Source organism: Xiphophorus couchianus, chromosome 24 (assembly GCF_001444195.1).
Source record: "Xiphophorus couchianus chromosome 24, X_couchianus-1.0, whole genome shotgun sequence".
Classification (NCBI taxonomy): Eukaryota; Metazoa; Chordata; class Actinopteri; order Cyprinodontiformes; family Poeciliidae; genus Xiphophorus; species Xiphophorus couchianus.
In genome coordinates, this window is record NC_040251.1 from 19009869 (window position 1) to 19034004 (window position 24136).

At 43.6% G+C, this 24136-nt stretch overlaps 2 protein-coding genes across 2 annotated transcripts; one reads left to right on the forward strand and one right to left on the reverse strand.

Annotated features, from left to right (window-relative positions):
* Positions 1–210: 210 nt before the first annotated feature.
* On the forward strand, positions 211–2456 carry LOC114140653 (leucine-rich repeat flightless-interacting protein 2-like). The gene is made up of 5 exons (XM_028010777.1): positions 211–371; positions 455–566; positions 640–719; positions 802–906; positions 977–2456. Exons 1-5 carry the CDS (start codon positions 330–332, stop codon positions 1085–1087), a joined length of 450 nt encoding a protein of 149 aa, XP_027866578.1. The 5' UTR covers positions 211–329; the 3' UTR covers positions 1088–2456.
* On the reverse strand, positions 1861–23315 carry LOC114141207 (uncharacterized). The gene is made up of 44 exons (XM_028011688.1): positions 23086–23315; positions 18984–19095; positions 18819–18911; positions 18609–18710; positions 18424–18508; positions 17867–18106; positions 17531–17765; positions 17399–17458; positions 16816–17100; positions 16513–16681; positions 16320–16380; positions 15639–15878; positions 15300–15534; positions 15155–15214; positions 14396–14665; positions 14279–14315; positions 14057–14129; positions 13700–13939; positions 13374–13599; positions 13245–13304; positions 11652–11924; positions 11419–11506; positions 10396–10543; positions 9217–9257; positions 9050–9133; positions 8299–8394; positions 8059–8134; positions 7737–7964; positions 7421–7655; positions 7289–7348; positions 6706–6990; positions 6515–6614; positions 6106–6166; positions 5695–5934; positions 5330–5564; positions 5202–5255; positions 4858–5127; positions 4729–4765; positions 4465–4534; positions 4038–4277; positions 3745–3964; positions 3614–3667; positions 3252–3536; positions 1861–3103 (listed from the first exon to the last, which is right to left on the reverse strand). The coding sequence occupies exons 2-44, from the start codon at positions 19058–19060 to the stop codon at positions 3027–3029; spliced, it is 6405 nt and encodes a 2134-aa protein (XP_027867489.1). The 5' UTR covers positions 19061–19095; positions 23086–23315; the 3' UTR covers positions 1861–3026.
* Between the last annotated feature and the right edge of the window lie 821 nt (positions 23316–24136).

Sequence of the window (24136 nt, forward strand, 5' to 3'; positions counted from 1 at the left end):
GTTCAGATAAAATGATTGAAAGTTCATTTTTAATAATTAACCATAATTAATATAAATAATTTTCATTAAATCAAACTGGAGATAATGATCACCAGCTGATTATCTCCACCACCAGGGTCCAAAGCTCCATCCAGTGGGTCTTAAGCTAATCAGTGGCGTTCCTCAGAGCTGTGCTGTTGGTCCTCTTCGGTTTGCTCCAGATGGAGTTCTGACTCCGTGACTGCAGTCGACCATCTCACCTCATGGAGCTTTGACCTTCAGGTTGACCTTCAGGCTGACCTTCAGGGAAGTCATTGATTGTTGCTCTCTGTTTTGTTTCAGAGCTTCGGATGAAAAAACTGTTTGATGACAGAGAAGGCTTACGGGATCAGGTTCGATCTGGAAACCTTTTGGTTTAAAGACTAAACAGGCTGAAACATCTTCTAGAAAATGATGTTAACCTGTGAATGTTCAGGTCAGACTTCTCCAGTCTCAGCTGGATCAGAGGAACAAGGTGGATGGAGTCCAGAACCCAGGGCAGAACCCCAAGGAGAACGGTATAGACCCTCATCTGCTGGACCTGCAGAGTGAGTTCTTGACCAGGTGTGATGTTGATCTGCTGCAGGATCAATCCTGATTCCTCTGCTTGGTTTCCACCAGGAGACGCCAACAGGCAGATCAGTGAACTCAAGTTCAAGCTGGTGAAATCTGAGCAGGAAGTCACGACTCTGGAGCAAAATGTGAGCCTTCATGTTTCCACCGGTTCGTTTCCACTCGGCTCCTCCAGCCGTCGGTCTGAACCTGGACGGGTTTTTTCTTCAGGTGCTGCGCCTTGAGGGTCAGGTGTGTCGCTACAAGTCGGCGTCTGAGAACGCGGAGAAGATTGAAGATGAGCTGAAGGTGGAGAAGAGAAGACTGCAGAGAGAGGTGAGAGCGCCCCCTTTGGTTGGTTTTCTGTGCGGACCGGTTCTGGTTAAAATCGTACGGCTCCTTCCAGCTCCGTTCGGCTCTGGACCGCATCGAGGAGCTGGAGGTCAGCAACAGCCACCTGTCCAAGCGTCTGGAGAAGTTGAAGGCCAACAGGAACGCCCTGCTGGCTCAGCAGTGAAGCTTCGTCCTGGGCCGGGTCTTCAGACAGCCGGGCCAGGTCCAGAACATTTCAGAGACACTTGTGGACAGAAGACAATCAGAACCAGGCGGTGGAGGAGGTGAAGCTGAGACAGGATGCTCAGGGTCGTCCAAAATGTTTCCTTTTCTGAATACTTCTGATCACAATCATCTCCATCCGTCAGCCCATCAGTCCAGAGAGAGCAGGTTCTGATCCGGTCAGGTTCTGATCCGGTCAGGTTCTAGTAGTAAGCAGCTCCCAGGCTCCGCCCCCTCCTGGGCTGCCATGTTGACTGGAGGCTCAGTGGCACCTTTTGATTGGTTGTTAGAGGAACCAAAGTTACTCTGAAACTGATACCAGTTCAGTGGTTCTGTTTCTCCTCAGTGACTGGTTCAATCTGGTTCAATCCGGTTCAAACCGGATCGAACCGGATCAAACCGGATCTAACCGGTCTGGACCTTTAGAGTTAGTTGATATTTTGTTCTCTGTTTTTATGTTTTCTCTCTGGAATATCGTTTAGTATTTTTCTGACTTATTTTATATCATTTTAGTTAGTTCTACATCACAAACCGGATCAAACCGGATCAAACTGGTCTGGACCTTTACTCAGTTTATATTTTAGTTTCTGTGTTTTTGTTTTCTGCTGAAATATTGTTATTGTCCCATTTCTAATTTATTTTATTTGATTTCAGTTTGTTTTTCCTAACAAACCAGATCAAACCGGATCAAACCGGATCAAACTGGATCAAACCGGATCAAACTGGTCTGGACTCTGCAGATTTAGTTAATTTTTGGTTTCTGTGTTTTTCTCCTGTTTTCTTGCTGAATCGTTGTTGTCTCATTTCTGTGACATTTGGTCTGATGTTAGTTGTTTCTTCTCAGACTGGTCAGCCGGTTTTAACCAGTTACTAGTTTAGTATTTCTTCACCTTTTTGTCTCGTTTTATTTGTGAAACTCTTCTGTTGACTCATCCTTGCTTATTGTTGAAGTGGATGAACTCCAGGCTAAAAGTGGAACTTTGTGACAAACGTCTCTGAAACTCATCCGGTCCGGACAGAACCAGTTTGGACCAGCAGGGAATGTAGCCCCGCCTACTTTGCTGTTCAGGAAGCGCAGGGGGGCGTGGCCTCTGGACTCACCTGTATGATTGGACTTTACCTGACAGCCAGGATGTAACAGCAGCAGCTTTAGATGAATGAAGGGTTCTGATCCCGGAGCTGAACAGAACCGAGCCAACACAGCTGACTGACAGCCAATCACAGCGCAGAACCTTAACGAATGAAACCCAGTAAACCCATCGTCATGACGAAGGTTCAAACATTTTAGATTCACTGCTATTTATTGTGAAAAATAAAAGGTTTCAGTTGGAGAGACGTGAAGCTGTGACCTGATTCCATGTTGAGTTTCATGTTCTGCTTTTTGTTCTAAATATTATTTAGATTATTAATATCCTCTCTGCTGCTGCTCTTTTCTTTCACATGAACAACCAACATTTAAATCTGTCATTTTATCTGGTGAAAAGTGCAAAAGATGGATTATTAAAAAATCAGAATGATTACATAATAAGTTAGTTAAAGTTAAACCTTAAAAGAACCCATAAAATGTATTTTTGGTTGTGTTTGCTGCTCTCTGTCCTCAGATGTTCTGGTTTCCTCTAATTGGACTCACCTGGTTTCCATCACTCCTCTGTATTTAAGCTCTTTGGTTCTGAATGTTCAGGTTTCTCACAGCCAAGTGAATCAGATGAAGCCTGACTTCACTGCTGCACTGCCATGTTAAAACATATTTAGATTTCATTTGTTCAGCTTCATTAAACAGACTTATAACAGAATGAAACATCTGAAAATAACAGTTGTGGACAAAACAGGAAACCATCAGCTCTAGAAACAGGAAGTTGAATCTTCAGTTGCTCCTCAACGTGACCAATCCCATGTCCTGTTTATTTGTCCTCTTCCTCTTCCTCTTCCTCTGGTCCTTCATCCTCCTTCAGGTTGAAGGACAGCATCTGGAGCAGCTCTAACAAATCAGCAGATAAACACACACAGTTTAATTGTGGCAAGCTGTATAGCACAATAATTAAGTTAATTCATTCATTCTTGGTTTCCTGCCAGACTTGATCATCTGGGTCACCACTAGCAGGAAGTGTGTTCGGTTCTGGACTCACCTTGTTGGAAATTGGGGCTCTGGGAAGAACCCAGTTTGGCGTAAAGTGGAGGATCCGTTGTTTCAACATGGCTGATCATCTTCTGACAGGCTTCTGGTCCTTTCTCCTTCAGGATCTCCACCAGGCCGCTGGCCTTGTTCACTCTGGTGTGGTTCTTCTCCACCACTGATTGTCTCTCTGAGGCGGTGAGCACCTTGTCCACTACCAGGTCCTTCAGAAGCTGCTCCAAGGTTTTATTGGACACTTTCTTGATAAAGTCAAGCAGCATGCTCTTCATTTTCTTTGCTGCAACAAAAATAGACACATAGTGGGGATTTGATGGAAGGTGTTCCTGTGGGTCCGAACACGAACCGAACACAAACCTCGTAGAGCCGTTGGAGAAGCTGGGTTGTCCTGGTCTTCGTCTTCAGGCAGTTCTGGTGGCCGTGAAGACGAGACGTTAGATCAGCAGGTTACTGTCAGGTTATGAATGATGTCTTTATGTGTGACAGACCTGAAGACTCCTGGATTTCATTCAGAGCTCTCTCTAGCGCCTCTCTGTGCTCTGAGTTGTACATCTGCATCATCAGGTTCATGGCGTCCACTTCCTGTCCCCCTGACGGAGGAACCCTCTTCAGGGAGGTGCGCTTCAGCTTGTCGGCGCCCTGCAGTAACATCTGGCAGTATTTAAGGTCCTGGTCTCCCATGTCCACAAACATTTCCAGGATCCAGTGCTGCAAACCACAACAGGAGGAGCTTAAAGATCACGTCTCACATCACCCAGACCAGGGCCGTTACTATGGCTACCTGCGCCGTGTTGGTCCTGATCTTCTCCAGGATCTTCTCTGTGACCTCTTTCACCTTTCCAGGGTACATCTGCACCAACAGGTCCAACGTGTCCAGTCTGTCCGCGTGCTTCAGACGGTACCTTTTGATTGGTTGGAAACCGTCTTTGGACTCGTCTGCAATCCGCAGGTACCAGTGGAAATACTTCACCTCCCTGTTCTTCAGATCCTCCAGAGTTTTCTTCAACCAACGCTTCAAATCCTGAAAAGAAAAACGTTCTTAAGGCTCATTATGTTAGGAACGGTTAGTGGAGGTAGACCATGGGCTGAACCTCAACTCTTCATCTCTAGAGAATGATCAGAGCCAGTTCTAGTCGTTTTTCCTCCTCAGGAAGACATTTGAGCTCAGGACAACAGAGGGACAGAAGGTTTGAAGGTGATTGACTCACAGCATCTTTATCTCCTGGAGGGCAGATCTGGCGCCAGCATTCCTCCTGTTCCTTCGTCATCTCCCTCGTTCTTTGGATCAGAAGATTAGAAGAACACAGGATGATGGTTACCCTAACCCAACCAACATGGCCTCTGAACTTTGGGCATCAGGAATAGTTTTCAGGAAGCTTTTAAAGTTTTAGATTCATGGACCAAGTGAACCACACTGATGAATGATTGGGTAAGAATGTTGGTGAATCTGGTGAAGAACTTGAATAACTTACTTCTTACTAGTGAAGAGCTTTATAAAAGACTTTTGACCTGGAGAAGTTTAAAAAATAAAAAGGTGTTTAGCTTCAACCACAGGACTGAATAAAAGAAAACCGGCTGTTTTTAGACAGGTGTGGCCTAACCTGGGGTAGACGGTGAGCGCAGCTCAGAGGACAGATGAGGGTTGATGGTTTGAAGACGGTTCATCAGCTCCTTGGAGGCGTTGATTCCCTTCTCCATCACAATGTCAACGAAGCAGCTGGCCATGTTGACTCTGGTGTGGTTCTGGAGGATTGTCTCCTTCTCTGAAGACTTCAGGGTGTTTGCAGTCATCAGAGACTCCATGAGCTGTGACAACGTTTCTTTTGGTACCTTCTCCACAAAGTCATTGAGCATCCTGGTGAGCACTTTCTCTGTGGGCAGAAACACAAGGACATCACTGAGCTCTTTGATGAAGACCAGATTCTGATTAACATTCCAGATGTACCTTCATTTGGAGATGTTAGATTAATCTGCTCCTCCACCTCAGAGAGACCTTTGTCTGTTGGGAACCAGAACAAATGTTTAGCAGGATGTTGCTCTGATGTTTCAAGCATTTCCTTCCATCTAGCAAACCTTTATTGTTATTGATTTTCTCCAGGATCTTCCCTGTGACCGTCTTGGTGTTAGAGGCGTAGGTCTGAACCATCAGGTCCACCGTGTCCAGCCGGTCTGCGTCCTCCAGTTGACCCTTTTTGATCGGTTTGAAGCCGTCTTTGGACTTGTCTGCGGTTTGAAGGTACCAGTGGAAGTACTTCATCTCCTTGTCGTCCAACTCTAACAAAGTGTCCAGAAGCCAATCTTTACAGTCCTGCCAGTGTTGGAAAAGATTTAGTTAGAATCCAACTACTTAAGGAAATCTTCACTGAGTTCATGCTGACTCTGGTATGAAGGTGTGTGAGGAACCACATGTGTGTGTGACACAGTAAAAGCATATTTACATCTCCTTTGTTTTTATTGATCTTCTTGAAGATCTTCTGTGCCACCATCTTGGTGGTGTTGGTGTATGTCTGAACCATCAGGTCCACCGTGTCCAGTCTGTTTGCGTGCTCCAGGCGGCTCTTCTTGATCGGCTTGAAGCCGTCCTTGGACTTGTCCGCGGTGTGAAGGTACCAGTGGAAGTACTTCATCTCCCTGCTGTCCAGATCTTCCAGATGCTCCTTCAACCACTGCTTGATGTCCTTTTTAAGTAAAGTAGATAAATGTCATCAATATGGCAGCTACCAGGATCATATCAATAGCAGTTTGCAAAGTGTCTTCTAAGACAAGTGAAGAAAAACTGTTCCCAGAGTCTGACCATCACTACCTCAGACTAGCATCAGTGACATCAAACTCATTGGACGGTGACTTACAGAATCGTTGTCCCCTTCAGGACAGATCTGCTGCCAGACGTCCTTCTCGTCATCGATGGGTCTTTGGGTCAAATGATGAGACTAACATCAGTGAAGGTTCACTTTTATGGAAACATCAGTGACAGAAGATAAACTTTGTCGATGATTAAATCTTGTTCCAGCCCCTGTAGAGCAGCTTAGGTCATGTATACGAGTCGGTCTGAGTTAAAATTTCCAAACTATATCTGGATATCATTTTACAGTAACCAGAGGCGAGTGAAGGGTCTGCATGAGGTAATAGTTATTGAATCAATAATGACATACAGTATATGGTGGAATTGATAAATCTTCATTATAGATTATAGCCACTAGATTAATGTAAAACTTAATAAAAGCTCAATAGTTTCTCAGGCATGTTGTGAAAACTTACTTGTGGTAAGATTTTAGAGAAAAGAGTTGTTGAATGGCCGGTTTACAAACAAGTCCTGGTTCTGATACTGGTTTGGTTTTGGGTTCCTGTGAACTTTGAACTGATGGACAGACAGAAACATAATTAATAAATTATGGTCACAAAGTTCAGGATGTTTGGCTGTAGACACGTGGACCGCCAGCAGAACTCACCTTGCTGAACAAATGGACCAGAGGACAAGCCCAGCTTGGAGGACAGTGGAGCATCAACAGCCTGAAGGTGGTGGATCATCTTCTTCCAGGCAGCAGTTCCTTTATCCATCACTGTGTCAGCAAGGCAGCTCGCTCTGTTTCCTCTGGTGTGGTTCTTCTCCAGGATGCGTTGCTTCTCAGAGGACTTCAACACACCGTCCGCTGCTAGAGCCTCTGACAGCCGGGTCAGGGTTTCATTTGGAGCTTTCTTAACAAACTCCTCCAGAACCTTGGAGACTTCTTTCTCTACAGGATGGAAGACAAAGGAACTCAGTGAATGTGGTGAAACGTGTTGAAGATTCCCTGATCTGATGGGTTAGGATCACAGGAAGGAGACTCCCCTGGTCTCACCACTGGAGTCCCCCAAGGCTCAGTACCTGGACTCCTTCTACAAACCCTGACTGGGTCAGAACATCTGACAACATGGCGTCTCAAACCAGCGCTATGCTGATGATACCCAGCTCTGAACTGAACTGCCGGTCTTCATCCAGACCCTCCATGATGTCTGCATCCTAACTAAACTCTTCACATAATGAACTCTTACTTTCTGCTTCAGCTGGAGAAGACGGCTTCATCTGCTCCTCAGCTCCTGGTATGTCTTTGCCTGTTGGAGCCAATAAAGAGTCAATATCAACGATGATCCAATCCGTTGATGATCCGTGAGACGTTTACAGACCTTTGTTGTTCTTGATCTTCTTCAGGATCTTCTCTGTGACCTCCTTGGTGTTTGTGGCGTACGTCTGAACCATCAGGTCCGTTGTGTCCAGCCGGTCTGCGTCCTCCAGGTCTTTCTTCTGGATTCGGTTGAAGCCGTCCTTGGACTCGTCTGCCGTTTGGAGGAACCAGTGGAAGTACTTCAGCTGTTTGTCGTCCAGATTGTCCAGAGAGCCCAGAACCCAGTTATGAACCTCCTAGATGGAAGAAGAAATGAGAAACTCAACCACACCAAACATAATACATCTGTATTTATAGACGCAAAAAGAAGTTTTTACATGTTTCGTACGACTGTTGACCTTCTCCATAATCTTCTGGGTGACCTTTTGGTAATTTTTTGGATACGTCTGGAGCATCAGGTCGACTGTGTCCAGTCTGTCAGCATGCTGCAGGCGACTCCTTCTGATTGGTTTAAAGTCGTCTGCAGTTTGCAGGAACCAGTGGAAATATCTCAGCTCTCTATAGTTTAACTTTTCCAAAGTCTTCTTCATCCAAAGCTTCGACTCCTTTAAAAATCAACCAACAGGGTTGATACGTTTTCTCTGAAATGACATGAATAACTCCAGATTCTCTTGTTCTGAAACAAAGATGAAAACTTACAGCATTTTTATCCCCAGGAGGACAAACCGAGGGCCAGAAGTCTGCCTGGTCTTCACTCCAGATCTTTTGAACAAAACTAGAAGAGCCAGAAGGTTTAAGTTTGACTAACATGGACTTTATTTGAGCTTTTATTCCTTTGCAAACAGTGAAAACAGACAGAAATACCAAACTGTAAAACACTTGGGAGCCAGACGTGAATGACTGACTTCTCCATGGAAACAAAACATGATCCCATCTTACCCCTGAAGGAGCGACGCTGTGTTGGCTACTTTAGCTTTAGCTTCACTCTGAGGTCCAGGTGACTGGATCCGTTCAGGTTCATGAAGTTCTGCTCGCCTGAAATCAGGAAATGAATATTCAGCTGGTCACTGAAACGTTTCTCTGCTGAGTGATGATGGATCTGCAGCTTCTGACTCAGAGGAACATTAAATGAAAACGGCGTCCAACGTTTGTGCTGCACAGATTTTTGTTTGTGGCGCCATCATTTTAAAGATGCTAAGAAATGTTTCCAGAGGTCATCAAAGGTCAACCAGCCAGTCCATATTTACAAAATCAAATCAAACTACAGAGTCAGTTAACTGAGGTACATCTGTGCTGGTTTTCACTGATTTATTTGTTTTTTGTTTTTTGCAGCATTATAATTTCAAAGATTTTTAAAATTGTTTCCAGTGTCCTAATTGGTTAATGAACAGAATAAAAGAAATTCCATATAAATTAATTGATATGTTTGTAGCAACGTTGATTGATTTAATTTGCTTAATTTATTTAATATTTATCAATATCTTTAAAATTAGTGCGGCACAAACAAAACTTTTTGCTGCACAAACAACTTTGTTTGATTTGAAAATGATGGTGAGTTCTATACTGAATCAGAACTGTCAGGTTTATCATCTGGGTCAAAGAACAGAACCTGGAAGGGACAGGCGGGTCAGAACCGGATCTGAGGACAGGAAGTAAAATCTGCTGTTGCTGTTGAAATGGGGCGACTTACTGAAAAGGACAACACCAGCAGGGACAAGCTGAGGAGTTCTTGGTGGCCGGTTTGCTGGGTTGACGTCCTGCTGGTTGCTTCTTACTGGAACACATGAGAACAACATGATGGAGACGGTGTAGTCAAATCCTGAGATGTTGTGAGGAAATGAATGGAGGGTCGTCCACCTCTTCGCCGCCATCCTGAGATCCGTGATCCTGAAGTTCTCCTGCAGGACAAACAGCATCACCTCCGTTAATTACTGCTGCAGTTCTGCTCTTTGGCCACTAGGGGCGTCTTGGCGCTGCACCTCACTGACCCCCCTCCCCAACCTGCTGCTGGTTGATTCTCTTCAGAACCTCCCAGCTTAAACTCCTGATTCAGAGCAAACGAAGGGTTACAGTCAGGCTACGTCAGTTAGCTTCATGCTAATCCCCATCAGCAGCAGAACCTGAATGGTCACTTCCATGGAAACGCAGCTGATTTAATCTCATTGCTCTGGCTGTTTCCTTAAAGCACATCAACACCATGCAAGATTATTCCTGAAAACTCCTCCAGTCAGACGAGATCGTCCTTCTGCAGAACTTTCCTACGCTCCACATGCACCAACTGCAGCTAAACACTGAGCTTTCATGGAGCAGAGTTAAAACGCTGGGGGCGCCTGCAGTCCAGGGGCGCCACGAAGAGGAGCAAAAATACAAATAAATCTTCATAATTCTTTTCCAAACGCAGCAAAACAAAAAATATTAAATTCTGCATGTAATAATAATAATACTGACAGTTAGCTTAGCTTCCGCGGCTCCGTTTTCACTTGATGAACTCAAATAGTTTTCAGTTTATTTCCAGAGAAAATATTTCCAGTTATTTGATCAGCAGCCACTCCCTGATGCTGCCTTTGTTCTTCTGATGACTCAGTTCTTCCTATTATTAAACTGTTTTCCTTTCATCTGCAGAAACAGCTGCAGGAAAAAGCAGCAACACAGAAATGATGAGAAAATGATCAGATTTCACCTCCTGATGCTCAAAGACCCCAAATCAAAACCAAACAAATGTTTATGATTGGTCTGACTTTCCAAACTGACAAAGTAAAAACCTGACGGGATGATTCAGGAAGGAGACGGGTTCTGGAGCGGTTCTGGACGGGTTCTGGACGGGTTCTGGTGTGAAATCAATCCCTGATTGTTAAATCCTGGACGATCTGCTCCAGTGATGAAGATGATGCTCTGCTGGTGATCTTCATCACACCACAGAACCATCCTTCCTCTACCGAGACATCAGAGACCTGGCAACCAGTCCATAGCAACGAGGAGCTGCAGGTCCAAAACTACAGATCCCAGAATGCACTGAAACAAACGGCAGACACTTACAGTGGTGAGCTGTCCTCCCAGTACATCCACCAGTACGTCCTCCAGTCGGCCCAGTAGAACCCGGAGCCGCTCCGTGCTGCAGCAGACTTGGACTGAGCCGCTCGGTCTCTGAAACCTGAATGTCGACTTCGCAGGAAGAAGCTTTTCACTTCAGCTCCTCCCTGCAGAAAACAGCCTGGAGGAAATCCAGAGGCTGAAACGACCCGAGAGATCTGATCAGTTATCGATCGGTTATGATCTGATCAGTTATCGATCAGTTATGATCTGATCAGTTATTGATCGGTTATGATCTGATCATTTATCGATCGATTACGATCTGATCAGTTATCGATCGGTTATGATCTGATCAGTTATCGATCGGTTATGATCTGATCATTTATCGATCGATTACGATCTGATCAGTTATCGATCGGTTATGATCTGATCAGTTATCGATCGGTTATGATCTGATCAGTTATCGATCGGTTACGATCTGATCAGTTATCGATCAGCAGAACCAATCTGCTTCCTTTGAATCCATTTGAATAATGAAGTGGTTCTGTACCGAGGAGAGCTGTGGTGTTACCTGGAAATGGAAGCCAACTGATGTAATAATAAAAGTTTTAAAGGACAGATAAAACAATATTTTAATAATCTGCATTTAATGAACAGCTGTGACGATTAGGGTGATGGTCAGGAGGCCTTCCAGCCATTATTTGATCAATAAGTAAACTGATCAGACTGTCGACTTTCAGATCAATTTTTATTCCAGTAGAAAAGAAGAGAAACATTAAAATGACTTTAGTTACCAAATATCAAACATCATCCCCTCCACCATCACCTGCTGCAGGGAAACATGGAAGAATCTCACCGTCCAGAACCTGAATTAGTTTAGACTTGATGAAAATAAAAGGAATAGAAATAAACCATCCAGATGTGAAGCTGATGAACCACTGCAGATTGACATGAAAGAGTGAAATAAAAACATTAAGTTTCATGAATCTGTTTGTTGGTGGGAATCAGGCGGATCATTAATCTGCTCCTCATTCTTCTGCTTCCTCCTCCTCCTCCTCTTCCTCTCCTTTGGTTTTCCCGTTGTCCTTCATCTTGGAGCGAAGACGTTTGAACAGAACTGCAGTCAGGAGAAAACAAACAATTACAGCAGCCATACGGATGAATAATAATACGTTATTACTAAACATTAATATTAATGTGTTATTAATAATAATAAGACCCTGGAACTGTTATCTAGAAGCGTTAGATCCAGATGACGTCACCTTGCTGGGAGAGCTTGAGGTCAGAGTGCAACGCCGGGTCGATGCGTTGGACCTGAAGGATCACTTTCTGGCAGTCTTCAGCTCCTCTCTCATAAACCATGTCCACCAGGCAGCTGGCCTTGTTCACTCTGGTTCGGTTCGTCTCCAAAATGGACTTTCTGTCTGAGGCGCTCAGCACCTTATCGGCTACCAGCGCCTCCACCACCTGCTCCACGGTTTCCTTGGACACCTTCCTGATCAAGTCAAGGAGCATGTTCTTCGTTCTTTTTTCTACTGCAAGAATGACAAGAAGGCAGGACAGATTTTTCACTTTATTCTGAAAAGACCATCCATCAGTGGTACTGGCTGACAAACCAGGCCAAGAAGAGTTAAATCTTCTTGGTCTTCTTGGCCTACTGACTTTATTCTGAGAAAAGTTTTCTACTGGTTGGATTATGATCTGTGAAACTTTATTATAAAGCTTTCAGTCCGTCAAGCTTCACCGCCACATTCCTCCTGAGAGAGGAGGTTTCAGCACGGCTCAGACGGTTGGGGAACATCATGGTTTTCACCAGCCGCTGAACTTCAGAGCCTTCACCTTCATCCCTAACACTCAGCGTTCAGCTTCTTCAGAGGCAGAGTCTCTATCTTCAGTTGAAAACCATTGATCAACTTCACTGAGTTCATCAAGGTGAACTGAGAAACTTTTTTATCCGCCCACTTTTCCATGTGGCTGAAGTCAAAACCTTGTTGTTGTGCAGTTTGAATGTTTGTCACTGATTCTACGTTGAGGTGTTTCCCCTTTGGTGGCCTCAGGATTGAACCTTTGCTTTTGGCAAACACTCCTACTGGCCTCATAAGGTCATGACCTACAGGTCTGAATGGAGCAGTTTGCAACTGAGTGTGAAGCAGCCAGGATGAGGATCAGTGCCTCCAAATGTGGTCTAGAGCAGGAGAAAATAGGGTTCTTCACACCAAGAGGATCCAGTTGAGGTGGGACAGGTATCTGGTTAGGATGGACGCCTCCCTGGTGAGGTCGTCCAGGCACATCCCACCGGGAGAAGACCGATAGGAAGACCCAACACATGCCGGAGGGACGATGTTTCTCTTATGGAAATGCTTTGGGATTCCTCCGGAGGAGCTGGACCAGAGGACGTCTGGGTCTCCCTACCTAGTCTGTTACCCCCAGACCAACCCTGGATACGTGGCAGACAATGTATCCAGGTTCAGGATTATCCAGGATTATTGGACTATTCATAAGAGTGAATCCTCTAATTAGTTGGAAGGCCAGGCTCCAGAGATTTCAGTCAAACCTTGATCACCCTCCCACAGTCCTTGTTTGAGTCTTCAGGTGTAGCAGTGACTTCAGGGCCCTGAAGGGTCTAACTTGGGTTCCTGCAGCCTCAGGGTCGTCCACCTCAGACTCTTCATGGATCCTCCAGCTTCTCCGTCCAAGACTCCATGTTTGTTTTTGGTGTTTTGGTTTTTTTCTTTAGATTCACGAGACTTCTGTCCTCCTGCCTAATCTTGGACTGCTTGACGCAAGCTATAATTTCTATATCTCTCTAGATTGCATTATGTTTATGCATGTTGGCTAGAGTAATAAACACTTACCTGCTGCAGCACTTGAAGAAGATGGATTACTCAGCTGATCATCATCAGATAAAACATCATCTGAAACCAGCAAACCAAACTTTTAGTCTCCTGCCTACATGAAGACTCTTGCTGTTTTCATTGACGGACCTGTACTGTCTTTGAGCTCGTTCAGAACTTTCTCGACTTCCTCTCTGGTGTCAGAGCTGTACATCTTCATCATCACATCGGCTGCGTCCACCTTCCCTCCGTCCTCTACAGGAGCTCTTTTCAGGGATCTGATGCCGCCCTTTAGCTTGTCGGTGCTCTGCAGCAACATCTGGCAGTACTTCAGCTCTTTGTCGCCCAACTCTTCGAAAAAGTCCAGAATCCAGTGCTGTAAACCATTGCAGTGCAACGATTAGTTGTATTTTTCTGAAGTGAATTTGTCAAACTGGACTGAACTGTATAATAGCTATAAATATTGATATATTTACCTGTGCTTTATTGCTACTGATCTTCTCCAGGATCTTCTCTGTGACCAGTTTGACCTTCTCAGGGTACATCTGCAGCAGCAGGTCCAATATGTCCAGTCTCTCTGCATACTTCAGGCGGCAACCTTTCATTGGTTTGAAGCCGTCTTTGGACTCATCTGCGGTCCGCAGGTACCAGCGGAAATACTTCACCTCCTTGTTCCGTAAATTTTCCAGTGAGTCCTTCAGCCAATGCTTCAACTTCTGAAGAAGAGAAAGAAGGGACACTAGTTAGTTTTAATAAACTAACAAGTTTATTAGTGCAGTAGTAGTTTATACTGTGGATCCACCCAGTTAAAGACAAATAAAGATTTGTCTTACAGCGTCTGTGTCCCATGGAGGACAAATCTGGTGCCAGGATTCCTCCTGTTGCTCGGATATCAACCTTTTCAACCTTTGGATTGGAAGAGTATGGAGATTAGTACAGAGAACATGTTTAGCTGTAAATAATGACCAACCCAAATGGTTGTTTCTAAGTTATTCAATCAAATTATGAGAATAAACTGATGTAGTGTTTCAACAGTCCTATCCGATGTTCCTTACCTTATTCCACTGAAGAAACTTTTCTTGACCTTGTTATCTGGGGGAAGTTCAGAGACGGGTTGAGGAACACGAGTCCAAGGATACAGGAACGACTGCGGCTTAAAACTGGAAATGCACCTGGGTTAGAAGGTGAGCGCAGCTCAGAGGACAGGTGAGGGTTGATGGTTTGAAGACGGTTCATCAGCTCCTTGGAGGCGTTGGTTCCCTTCTCCATCACAATGTCAACGAAGCAGCTGGCCATGTTGACTCTGGTGTGGTTCTGGAGGATTGTCTCCTTCTCTGAAGACTTCAGGGTGTTTGCAGTCATCAGAGACTCCATGAGCTGTGACAACGTTTCTTTTGGTACCTTCTCCACAAAGTCATTGAGCATCCTGGTGAGCACTTTCTCTGTGGGCAGAACGAAAACAGAATTACTGTAGTTCCTTCTGGGAATGCAAAACTGTACAAAAACATGCAGCAGGATGGAGTCTATGGATCTGATCCTCCTCAATCTCTTGTAGATATACAGGCAGCCAACCAGAACCGGTAATGATACAAACCACATCAGAGGGTCTGACATGACTTAACCAAAGCAGATCTGGACCAGGTTTAGGTCTGGTTTTATGCAGGACAGGTCTAGTCCATATCTTGGTCTGTCTGCGTTTAGTGGATCTTAAACTTCTGACTCTGTCTGTAGTTAAAACATCTTTTAAATCCCCCCAAACACTTACATTTTTTAAATCAGCCTTTATCTCAGTTACTTCTCCATATTTTCAACCAAACACTTTTCCTTTCATCCAGCCGAACCGTAAACATCTCCTACAGGCCTAAAGGCTTCACCAAAGGTTCTGAAGGACATCCAGCTAGGCATGTTCAATGACAAAAGAGAAGCCATACCTTCTGCAGCAGCTGTAGAAGTTGGAGTACTCTGTTCTTCAACTTCAGGAACAACAGTGTCTGTTGGAAAAAAATCAAATGGAATTATTCTGCAACTTGTGAAGCTCTTCAATGGGAGCAGTGGTTTCATTTCTGTATGAAGGACCTTTATTCTTCTCAATCTTCTCCAGAATCTTCCTGGTGACCTCCCTGGTTTTAGTGGTGTAGGTCTGAACCATCAGCTCCACCATGTCCAGCCGGTCTGCGCCCTCCAGGTGGCTCTTCTTGATCGGTTTGAAGCCGTCCTTGGACTTGTCTCCGGCTTGAAGGTACCAGTGGAAGTACTTCATGGCCCTGTCATCCAACTCCTCCAGAATATCCAGAAGCCAATCCTTACAACCCTTTAAACGTTAAAAAAGGACTCTTACAATGACATCTGAAAAGCAGCACAGTGTGCTCTTGCACACCTGTTTGTTCATTATGAATGAAAAAATCAGATAATTACATCTCCTTTATTTTTATGCATCTTCTTGAAAATCTTCTCTGCCACTGCCTTGCTGGTGTTGGTGTATATCTGAACCATCAGGTCCACCGTGTCCAGTATGTTTGCGTGCTCCAGGCGGCTCTTCTTGATCGGCTTGAAGCCGTCCTTGGACTTGTCCGCGGTGTGAAGGTACCAGTGGAAGTACTTCATCTCCTTGCTGTCCAGATTTTCCAGTTCATCCTTCAACCACTGCTTGATTTCCTGTCAGAATAAATGAAGGGAAATGGATCAATGTCATCAACAGATAATTGCAGGATTCTGTTGGCCACTGTCAGGACTCATAGAGAAATCAGCTCTGGTTAGATCTTTGAAAACAGACTGATTAGGACACTCCTGTGCTTTTAGACTAACAGATGAATTCCTAAATGGTCCGATCCACCATTGTCTTTGTCTTCTTTGTCTTCAGGTCCTGAAGGGAACCCAGACATCCCTCACCCTAGAAACACACCCTAAATCATTCTGGAAGACCCCAAAATGTTCTCTAGTTAGATGGGATCTACGTTCCCTCCAGAGGAGGAACCACAGTCTCACACATCACCCTTTACCCGTGCTGCCAATAAAAATCCCACTTTCCATAAATCAGCCTGATCTCTGAGAAACACCATGATGTCAGCTGAGATAGTTTCAGAAGATTTGACTCACAGCATCGCTGTCCCCTTCTGGGCAGATCTGCTGCCAGCTGTCATCTTTAATCTCTTCAACTCTTTGGATCATTGAATTAGAAGAAACGGGGGAGAATGAAGATTAATGTTGATTAAATATTATTGGATGTTTCACTGTGTTTAAACTCTTTTATCTATAGATGTAATATTTTATAACTTTTGCAGAAACTTACTTTAGATTGGTTGAAGAGCCTTTCAAAGAAATTAAATCAGTTAGACTAGTCGAGCATCCTTTAAAAGGCATTAAACTTAGGAGACTTTTAACGCCACCAGGCTCAGATTCTGGTTCTGGATTGGGTTCTGTTGAGCAGCTGTCCGGGGCATGGATGGCGATTACTGGACCTGGATTGGAAGATTGTTAAAACCAAAAATTAGCACCAAGTGTGTTTGGTTGAGATAGTTCAGATGAAGTTGCCTTTATCTCATTCCAACCAGGATGTTTGGCTGTAGACACGTGGACCGCCAGCAGAACTCACCTTGCTGAACAAATGGACCAGAGGACAAGCCCAGCTTGGAGGACAGTGGAGCATCAACAGCCTGAAGGTGGTGGATCATCTTCTTCCAGGCAGCAGTTCCTTTATCCATCACTGTGTCAGCAAGGCAGCTCGCTCTGTTTCCTCTGGTGTGGTTCTTCTCCAGGATGCGTTGCTTCTCAGAGGACTTCAACACACCGTCCGCTGCTAGAGCCTCTGACAGCCGGGTCAGGGTTTCATTTGGAGCTTTCTTAACAAACTCCTCCAGAACCTTGGAGACTTCTTTCTCTACAGGATGGAAGACAAAGGAACTCAGTGAATGTGGTGAAACGTGTTGAAGATTCCCTGATCTGATGGGTTAGGATCACAGGAAGGAGACTCCCCTGGTCTCACCACTGGAGTCCCCCAAGGCTCAGTACCTGGACTCCTTCTACAAACCCTGACTGGGTCAGAACATCTGACAACATGGCGTCTCAAACCAGCGCTATGCTGATGATACCCAGCTCTGAACTGAACTGCCGGTCTTCATCCAGACCCTCCATGATGTCTGCATCCTAACTAAACTCTTCACATAATGAACTCTTACTTTCTGCTTCAGCTGGAGAAGACGGCTTCATCTGCTCCTCAGCTCCTGGTATGTCTTTGCCTGTTGGAGCCAATAAAGAGTCAATATCAACGATGATCCAATCCGTTGATGATCCGTGAGACGTTTACAGACCTTTGTTGTTCTTGATCTTCTTCAGGATCTTCTCTGTGACCTCCTTGGTGTTTGTGGCGTACGTCTGAACCATCAGGTCCGTTGTGTCCAGCCGGTCTGCGTCCTCCAGGTCTTTCTTCTGGATTCGGTTGAAGCCGTCCTTGGACTCGTCTGCCGTTTGGAGGAACCAGTGGAAGTACTTCAGCTGTTTGTCGTCCAGATTGTCCAGAGAGTCCAGAACTCGATTGTGAATCTCCTAGATGATGAATAAAGAGAGTTTGAGCACAGATTCTGGTGATAGTAATGAGACAGGAGTGTTCATGCATATTCACCACTCTAGGTAGTAGAGATAATTACATTTCCTTTGTTTGTGTTGATTTTCTCCAGGATCGTCTCGGTCACCACTCTGATCTTCTTTGGGTACGTCTGAACCATCAGCTCCACTGTGTCCAGTCTGTCTGCATTGTCCAGTCGGATCTGCTTGATGGGTTTGAAGCCGTCCTTGGACTTGTCCATGGTCCGCAGACACTTGTGGAAGTACTTCAACTCCCTGTCGCCCAGCTTCTCCAAAGACTCCTTCAGCCAAACCTTGGTTTCCTTTCATGTAAAAATGAGAATAATTAGTGGAACCCCATCATCTAAACGCCTGTCAGCAGAGAGAGGTGATTATCTGAACGTCTCTCTGCTTCTCCTCTGTTCTGGAGGTTCTTTGGGTCTGGACATGATGTGTTACTGATTGAGATCTCCATGTTGCCAGGCAGGTTCTGTTTACATGACTCTACATGTCTGGAGCTCATTTCTTACAGCTCTTAGCACTTTTAAAGAAACAACTTGAGCATTGCCAGAATGTTGATGGCTTTTCTAAGATGTGTGTCAGTTTGAAACTGCAGGTGGACAGATGGACAGAAACTCACAGCGTCCTTGTCTCCAGGTGGACAAATGGAGGCCCAGCACTCCTCCTGTTCCTTGGACATCTTGTTGATTTTCATCTTAGGACTCCTGAGACATCAGGAAATGTTCAGATTGATCAAACACGAGACATGAGGATCCTGTGTTTGGGACACTGGATCCTCAGTCAGGATCAACAGCTGGTACTTACGTCGTCTTGACAGCAGATTTGGTTTTATCTTTAGCTTCACTTTTAGTCTCGGGTTTCTGTTCCAGAACACATTCAGATTCAACACGGTCTTGTCTTGGAGCGCTGCGAAAACACAGAACATTCAAGGAAAAGACATTCAGATGATTGTATTCAGGTGTTTACCAGCTGGGGTCCAAACCGAAACCTGTCCACTATGAAAGGCCAACATACCGGCTGGGCCAGCACCAGGTCAGACATGTCGACCTCTGGTTGGAGGACTCCAGGCCCGGATCAGCCGGCAGCTTTATCGAAGGCTTTTTTATACTGCAACCCAACAGAAGGAGTCAGAACCGAGAGCGCTGCTGGGAGGTTCTGTAGTGATGTGGTTCTTCTCACCTGAGCGGTTTGGTCTTTTTCTGTTTGTCTTTAAACAGCGGAAATCTCTTTGTCTCTTTGTCTTTACACTGATCCATGGTGGATTCACATGCGCTCAGCTCTGGATCTCCACCTGCAGAGGAAAACTCTGGTCATCGTCCTGCCGCCACTAGATGGGCTCTCCTCTCTGAGTTTCTGAAGTAACTGTTCAGAGTAACAGCTCTTGTTCTGCCCACTGGAACAAGAGCTGCTCAGACATGATGAGTCAGCAGTTTGCAGAAAATTCAAATGAAAAATGTAGGGGTCATGGGAGGTCAAGGTGGTAAAAACGGAGCTCAAACGATCAAACCAAACAGTTTTCCTAGTGAAGCTGTTCATGTGTAACTACTGAAAATAAAATAACAAACAAAACACACAGAGAGCTAACATCCACAAACACAACAGTCAGAAACAACAACGTCCCAGGTGCATTGTGGGAGTTCCTCAGAGCCTCTTCTAGGTGCTGATTGTTTTATTTCTCCTCTCTGAGTTTCTGAAGTTCATGAGAAACATCCAAACCCTGAGAGCTTTGAGTTCACTGAAGGCACAGCGCCACCTCTTGGTTAGTCAGAAACTTTCTGCGTATCTACAGTGAATCCGCATCAGTGAATCATCCTGCAGCACCAATTATAGTTTAACTGCAGTTTAATTGGTGCTGCAGGATGACACAAACACACACACACACACACACACACACACAAACACACACACACACACACACACACACACACAAACACACAAACACACACACACACACACACACACACACAAACACACACACACACACACACACACACACACACACACACAAACACACACAAACACACACACACACACACACACACACACACACACGCACACACACACACACACATTCCCTTTCACTCTCCAGTTCAGCGGTAGAAAAGTAAGTACACCCCATTAAAACAAAACGCATAAGCCCCGCCCACTGAACAAGAGCTGCTCAGAATGATGAGTCAGCAGTTTGCAGGAAATTCAAATGAAAAATGTAATTTATTAAAGCATCTTCTTTGTCTCGACTTGTCAGTTTCCTGATCCGACACAAAGACGCCTCTGATTTTATTTTCTACAGCTGCTAAACCACAGAGGAAAACTTGTAATTTTATTATTTTTATTTTCTTAGTGTGTCACATCATAATCTGTGAATTTAGTTACTTTTTAACCATTTAAATGCCACTTTTGGTGAATAAAGTGCATCATAGAAAACAGAATATTTTATGATTTTTTTCATGGGAAATCATTTTTCTGGTGATAAAATAAACTGAAGTGGTAGGAAACTAAATGAAAACAGAAATCATGATTATTAGAGCCTGAAGTTTCTCTGTTTAATCTGTAAAGTAACTGATAAATGATTCCATGTTGTTTCCTCTGATATTAAAGCTGATTGGGCCTGAAGCGTTCAGAGTTCAGACACGTCGAGGCTTCGTTACATAACGAAAGCAACAGGTGGAAACACGCTGCAGGACCGTCACGCTCCTCTGCATCTCAAACACACTGACACCAGAACCGACCCGGATCTCCAACACTGATACAGGAAACAGCTGTGGTTTCTGCACAGCATCAGGGCCAGTTACAGATAAAAAGGTGGAATTTTCCTCTGAAAAACTCAGAAATGTTGAGATTAAACTTTAGGGAAAAAAGTTTCTCTTGCTAAAACAATTGAGAAAGAAATGAAGGAATTTTTAGATTCTTTTCACATTATTTTCTAGAAAAAAATGGAAATTTGTGACTTTGGGGAATTTTCTGAGTTTGAAAAGTAGAACATTTTCGATTTCTCAAACTCAGAAATTTCATTGTTTTTTCCCAAAACATCTGAGAGTAACCTAAAAAAGTTTTCATCAGGTATTTGCAACTTTATGAGCTCAGAAATGTCCTCATTTTTAAGAAAATCTTCTGAGATTAATCTTGTAAGAGAGGAAGGAAATACTATTTATGGAGTTGTTGTTGTTGACTCTTGTCGCCTCCCTGGGACAAACGGACCCGCCTCTCTCCCTTCCCTTGCATGCAAAGCATAACGTTGGACCGTGCAGAACTTGGGAAGGAGGCTGACAGATCAGAACAGCAAGTAGTGATTTATCTTATTTGGCAAATGAAATGCAGCAGATGTTGAAGTCGAGAGGCGACAAATATTCTCAAGGAAGTCCAACAGACTCAGTCTGGTGGCTCCCAGGATCCTTATGTAAATAAAGGACAGTGTTGCTATTGGCTGAAACTTTCCAACTCGCATCAGTAACGATGAGATTCCATAAAAAAGGGTGATGTTAGGAATACGAGGAGATTTTTGGTTTTTGTACTGAAGAAGTTGTAAGATGAATCCATGGAAGAGTGTAATAAATCTCCCAGTCCCTTCGTACGTAATTTTAACAAGAAATTATTTGTTTACTTATATTTAAGAGTTTAGCCACCTTCCAGTTCTCCAACAATCTCAAAATATCCGAGGTTTTTTCTCCCACATTTATGACTTGAACTCAGAAATGTTTTCTTTTAAATAATATCTTCTGTGTTGTTTGTATTTATGACCCAGTCGATGTTTAATCACAACACAATAATTTAGCCTTTTAAATTCTGCACATAAAAATGAATGAAAGTATGAAAACATTTAAATTGCTACTGTAACTAAACAATATTTAACTAATTAAAAGTAGCAAATATTCTCTAAAAACAAAGTAAAACTAACTGAATTACACAAACAAGATAAAACTGTAATGAAAAACCCAAAACTATAACATTTAATGTGTAATAAAGTATTTTTACTGAACTGTTCCTGACTTTTTATTTATTTCTGAATTTGCTCCATTTTCCTCCATCTTCAGTTTTTATCTCAAACATTCAGCGTTTATCTGATTCTGAGGAACTTTATAAAGTGTCAGATAAAATATTCACCTGCATCTCTGTAGTTTAGACAGGAAGAACTCGCTAAACTGTGTGTAAGACATAAGAAACCTTTCCTTGACCTCAAGCATGTTTTCACCGGCGCTTCTTTAGGAGGCCTTCCTGAGATTCTCCTTAGTGCCTCCGGTTGTCTGTGTGTAGAGATTAACTAACTAATTAAAATGTAATCCTTCCTTGTTATCAGGGCAGCCCCTCCTTTATGTTAAGGTCACTCTCCCACTTCCCATTCCCTCCCTTTCCCTGCTAATAAAAAGAAACGTTCTGCAGCAGGACGGCAGAAAGCAAGCAGATCGGCTTGCAGGAGAAAACTAAGCAATGTGTTCATTTTTATATAGGTTGAGAAAATACCTGTCAACTGTAAAGAGTTAAAATGTGACATTCATCGAGGCTGATTGACCAGATTTAAAATAATTACAGATTATTAGATTTGAAAGAGTTTACAGGTCTAAGTCATTTCAGTGAAGGAATAATGTTGAATATGTTAGAAATAAAATTGCACAAACATTTAAAAAATAACAACACTTATATAGAAAAATTACAATAAGGTCAGACCTGCTGGTTGTATTGCTATATGTTTATTCTAAGTTCTGTAAATTCCCACCGAGTTAAAACTATCTGGGTTACATGTCAAAGGTTGGACGTTGTTTTCCCAGCTGCATCAGAACCAGTCAGAACCAGGGTTTGGATCCTTTATTCCTGGTATAAAACTCATGTGTTGTTTCTGCCTGCAGAGCTTTTCACCCAGACCTGCTTCATTACTGATGGTCCTACAAGCTTCTCTGTGTTCTACACAATACCTGAAGAAACCTGATTGAGAGATTTTACCTGACAGTGCTTGGAAATAGTTTTTTCCACAACACAGTAAAAGGTTTGTATTACTCGGAAATGCAAATAAAATACTATTGACATATTGTCTAAGTTGCAAAAAAGGTTTTAATAAAGCAACACTTAAAGAAATAACATATAAAACATCGATAAAACGTTTTCTGGAATTCATAAACTATTTAATCTATCAGTGACTAAAGATAATTTATGCTTTGTTGATGTTAAAATCGTCTCGTTTCAGATTATTCTACAGATTATCTCAAATTATCTGCTGTTTGTTGAACTTTTAAACTTTAGCATGAAACATTCTAAACATTTTCAGATGAAACGCTGGAGGTTGGCTCACCTGAACCGACTCGTCTCTCTGCTGCAGGATAAAGAACCAGGAGGCAGTTTTCCTCTCAGAACCACCAGAACCGACCCGATGCAGACGTGGCTCTGCAGACTGAAGCCAATTCGTGTTGATCAACATCTGCTGGGAAACTGTGCTTTTCACTTCAGGAACCCAAACGCTGCAAGGAATTTTATTGGTTTGGATTATTTCCAGAGAGCACAAGCCTGAACAAACACAAATCAGCAAACAGATAGAAAGGGGGGAAAAACTCTCCCGGTTATTAACACCAGCTGGGGGAGGAGGCAGAACAGCAGGAGCACAAGGGGTTAAAACCAAACCAAACTCTTATTTCCACAAGCAACGCCTTACTATTCAAATTACTGTAGCTGACAGGAGCCAAAAACTTTCATAACAGGGTTGAACATGTAACTGGAGCTTTTTTATGACTTTATGTACATCCAGAAAAATTAATCAACTGAAGTTTTGCAGGCGATCCATCCTTCAACAAGTTGGGATCTGTCTGTGGACAAAACAAAACCTGTTCATTACATTTTTAAATTAAAGTTATTCTTAGATAAACAGATTTTAAATGAGATGTTTTAGGGTTCTGTCACTTTAAATCCATAAGAGCTGCAGCAGGCCACGCCCCCAACTCAACGTTTACTGCAAACCAGGAAGTTAAAGCTGCACCTTGTAACTTTTAAAAAATATACATTTTTGCACATTTGTTAAAACAATCAGTAAATCATGAGACAGAAAATCTGTGAAAAAATGAGTTCCTCTACCGCCTTCCATCGCTAATTAGGAACAACCAATCAGAGCCAGGAGGCGGGGCGTAGCGCTGTCAATCACCACCCTACTCTGGGTTCTTACCATAGCCACTGATGGATAAATGGTTTTTCTGTAACTATAAGTACTTTTTCTGCTGTTATCACATTTAGCAGCACGTACCTGTGGGTGACGGACAGCACTAAGCCCCGCCTCCTGGCTCTGATTGGTTGTTTTTGGTGCATTTCGTCAGACAGCAATGACAGCTCAGGGAGGAGATGTAGAGGAATATAAT

Bases quoted from the DNA above. Each gene is read 5' to 3' on its own strand.
- LOC114140653 (XM_028010777.1), top strand. From the start codon at position 330: ATGAAAAAACTGTTTGATGACAGAGAAGGCTTACGGGATCAG. The intron at 372-454 runs GTTCGATCTGGA...GTGAATGTTCAG, and splicing joins GAGAAGGCTTACGGGATCAG to GTCAGACTTCTCCAGTCTCA. The intron at 907-976 runs GTGAGAGCGCCC...GGCTCCTTCCAG, and splicing joins AGAGAAGACTGCAGAGAGAG to CTCCGTTCGGCTCTGGACCG.
- LOC114141207 (XM_028011688.1), bottom strand. From the start codon at position 19,060: ATGGATCAGTGTAAAGACAAAGAGACAAAGAGATTTCCGCTGTTTAAA. The intron at 11,507-11,651 runs GTGACGTCATCT...TCCTGACTGCAG, and splicing joins CCTCAAGCTCTCCCAGCAAG to TTCTGTTCAAACGTCTTCGC. The intron at 8,135-8,298 runs GTAAGATGGGAT...TGGCTCTTCTAG, and splicing joins ACAGCGTCGCTCCTTCAGGG to TTTTGTTCAAAAGATCTGGA.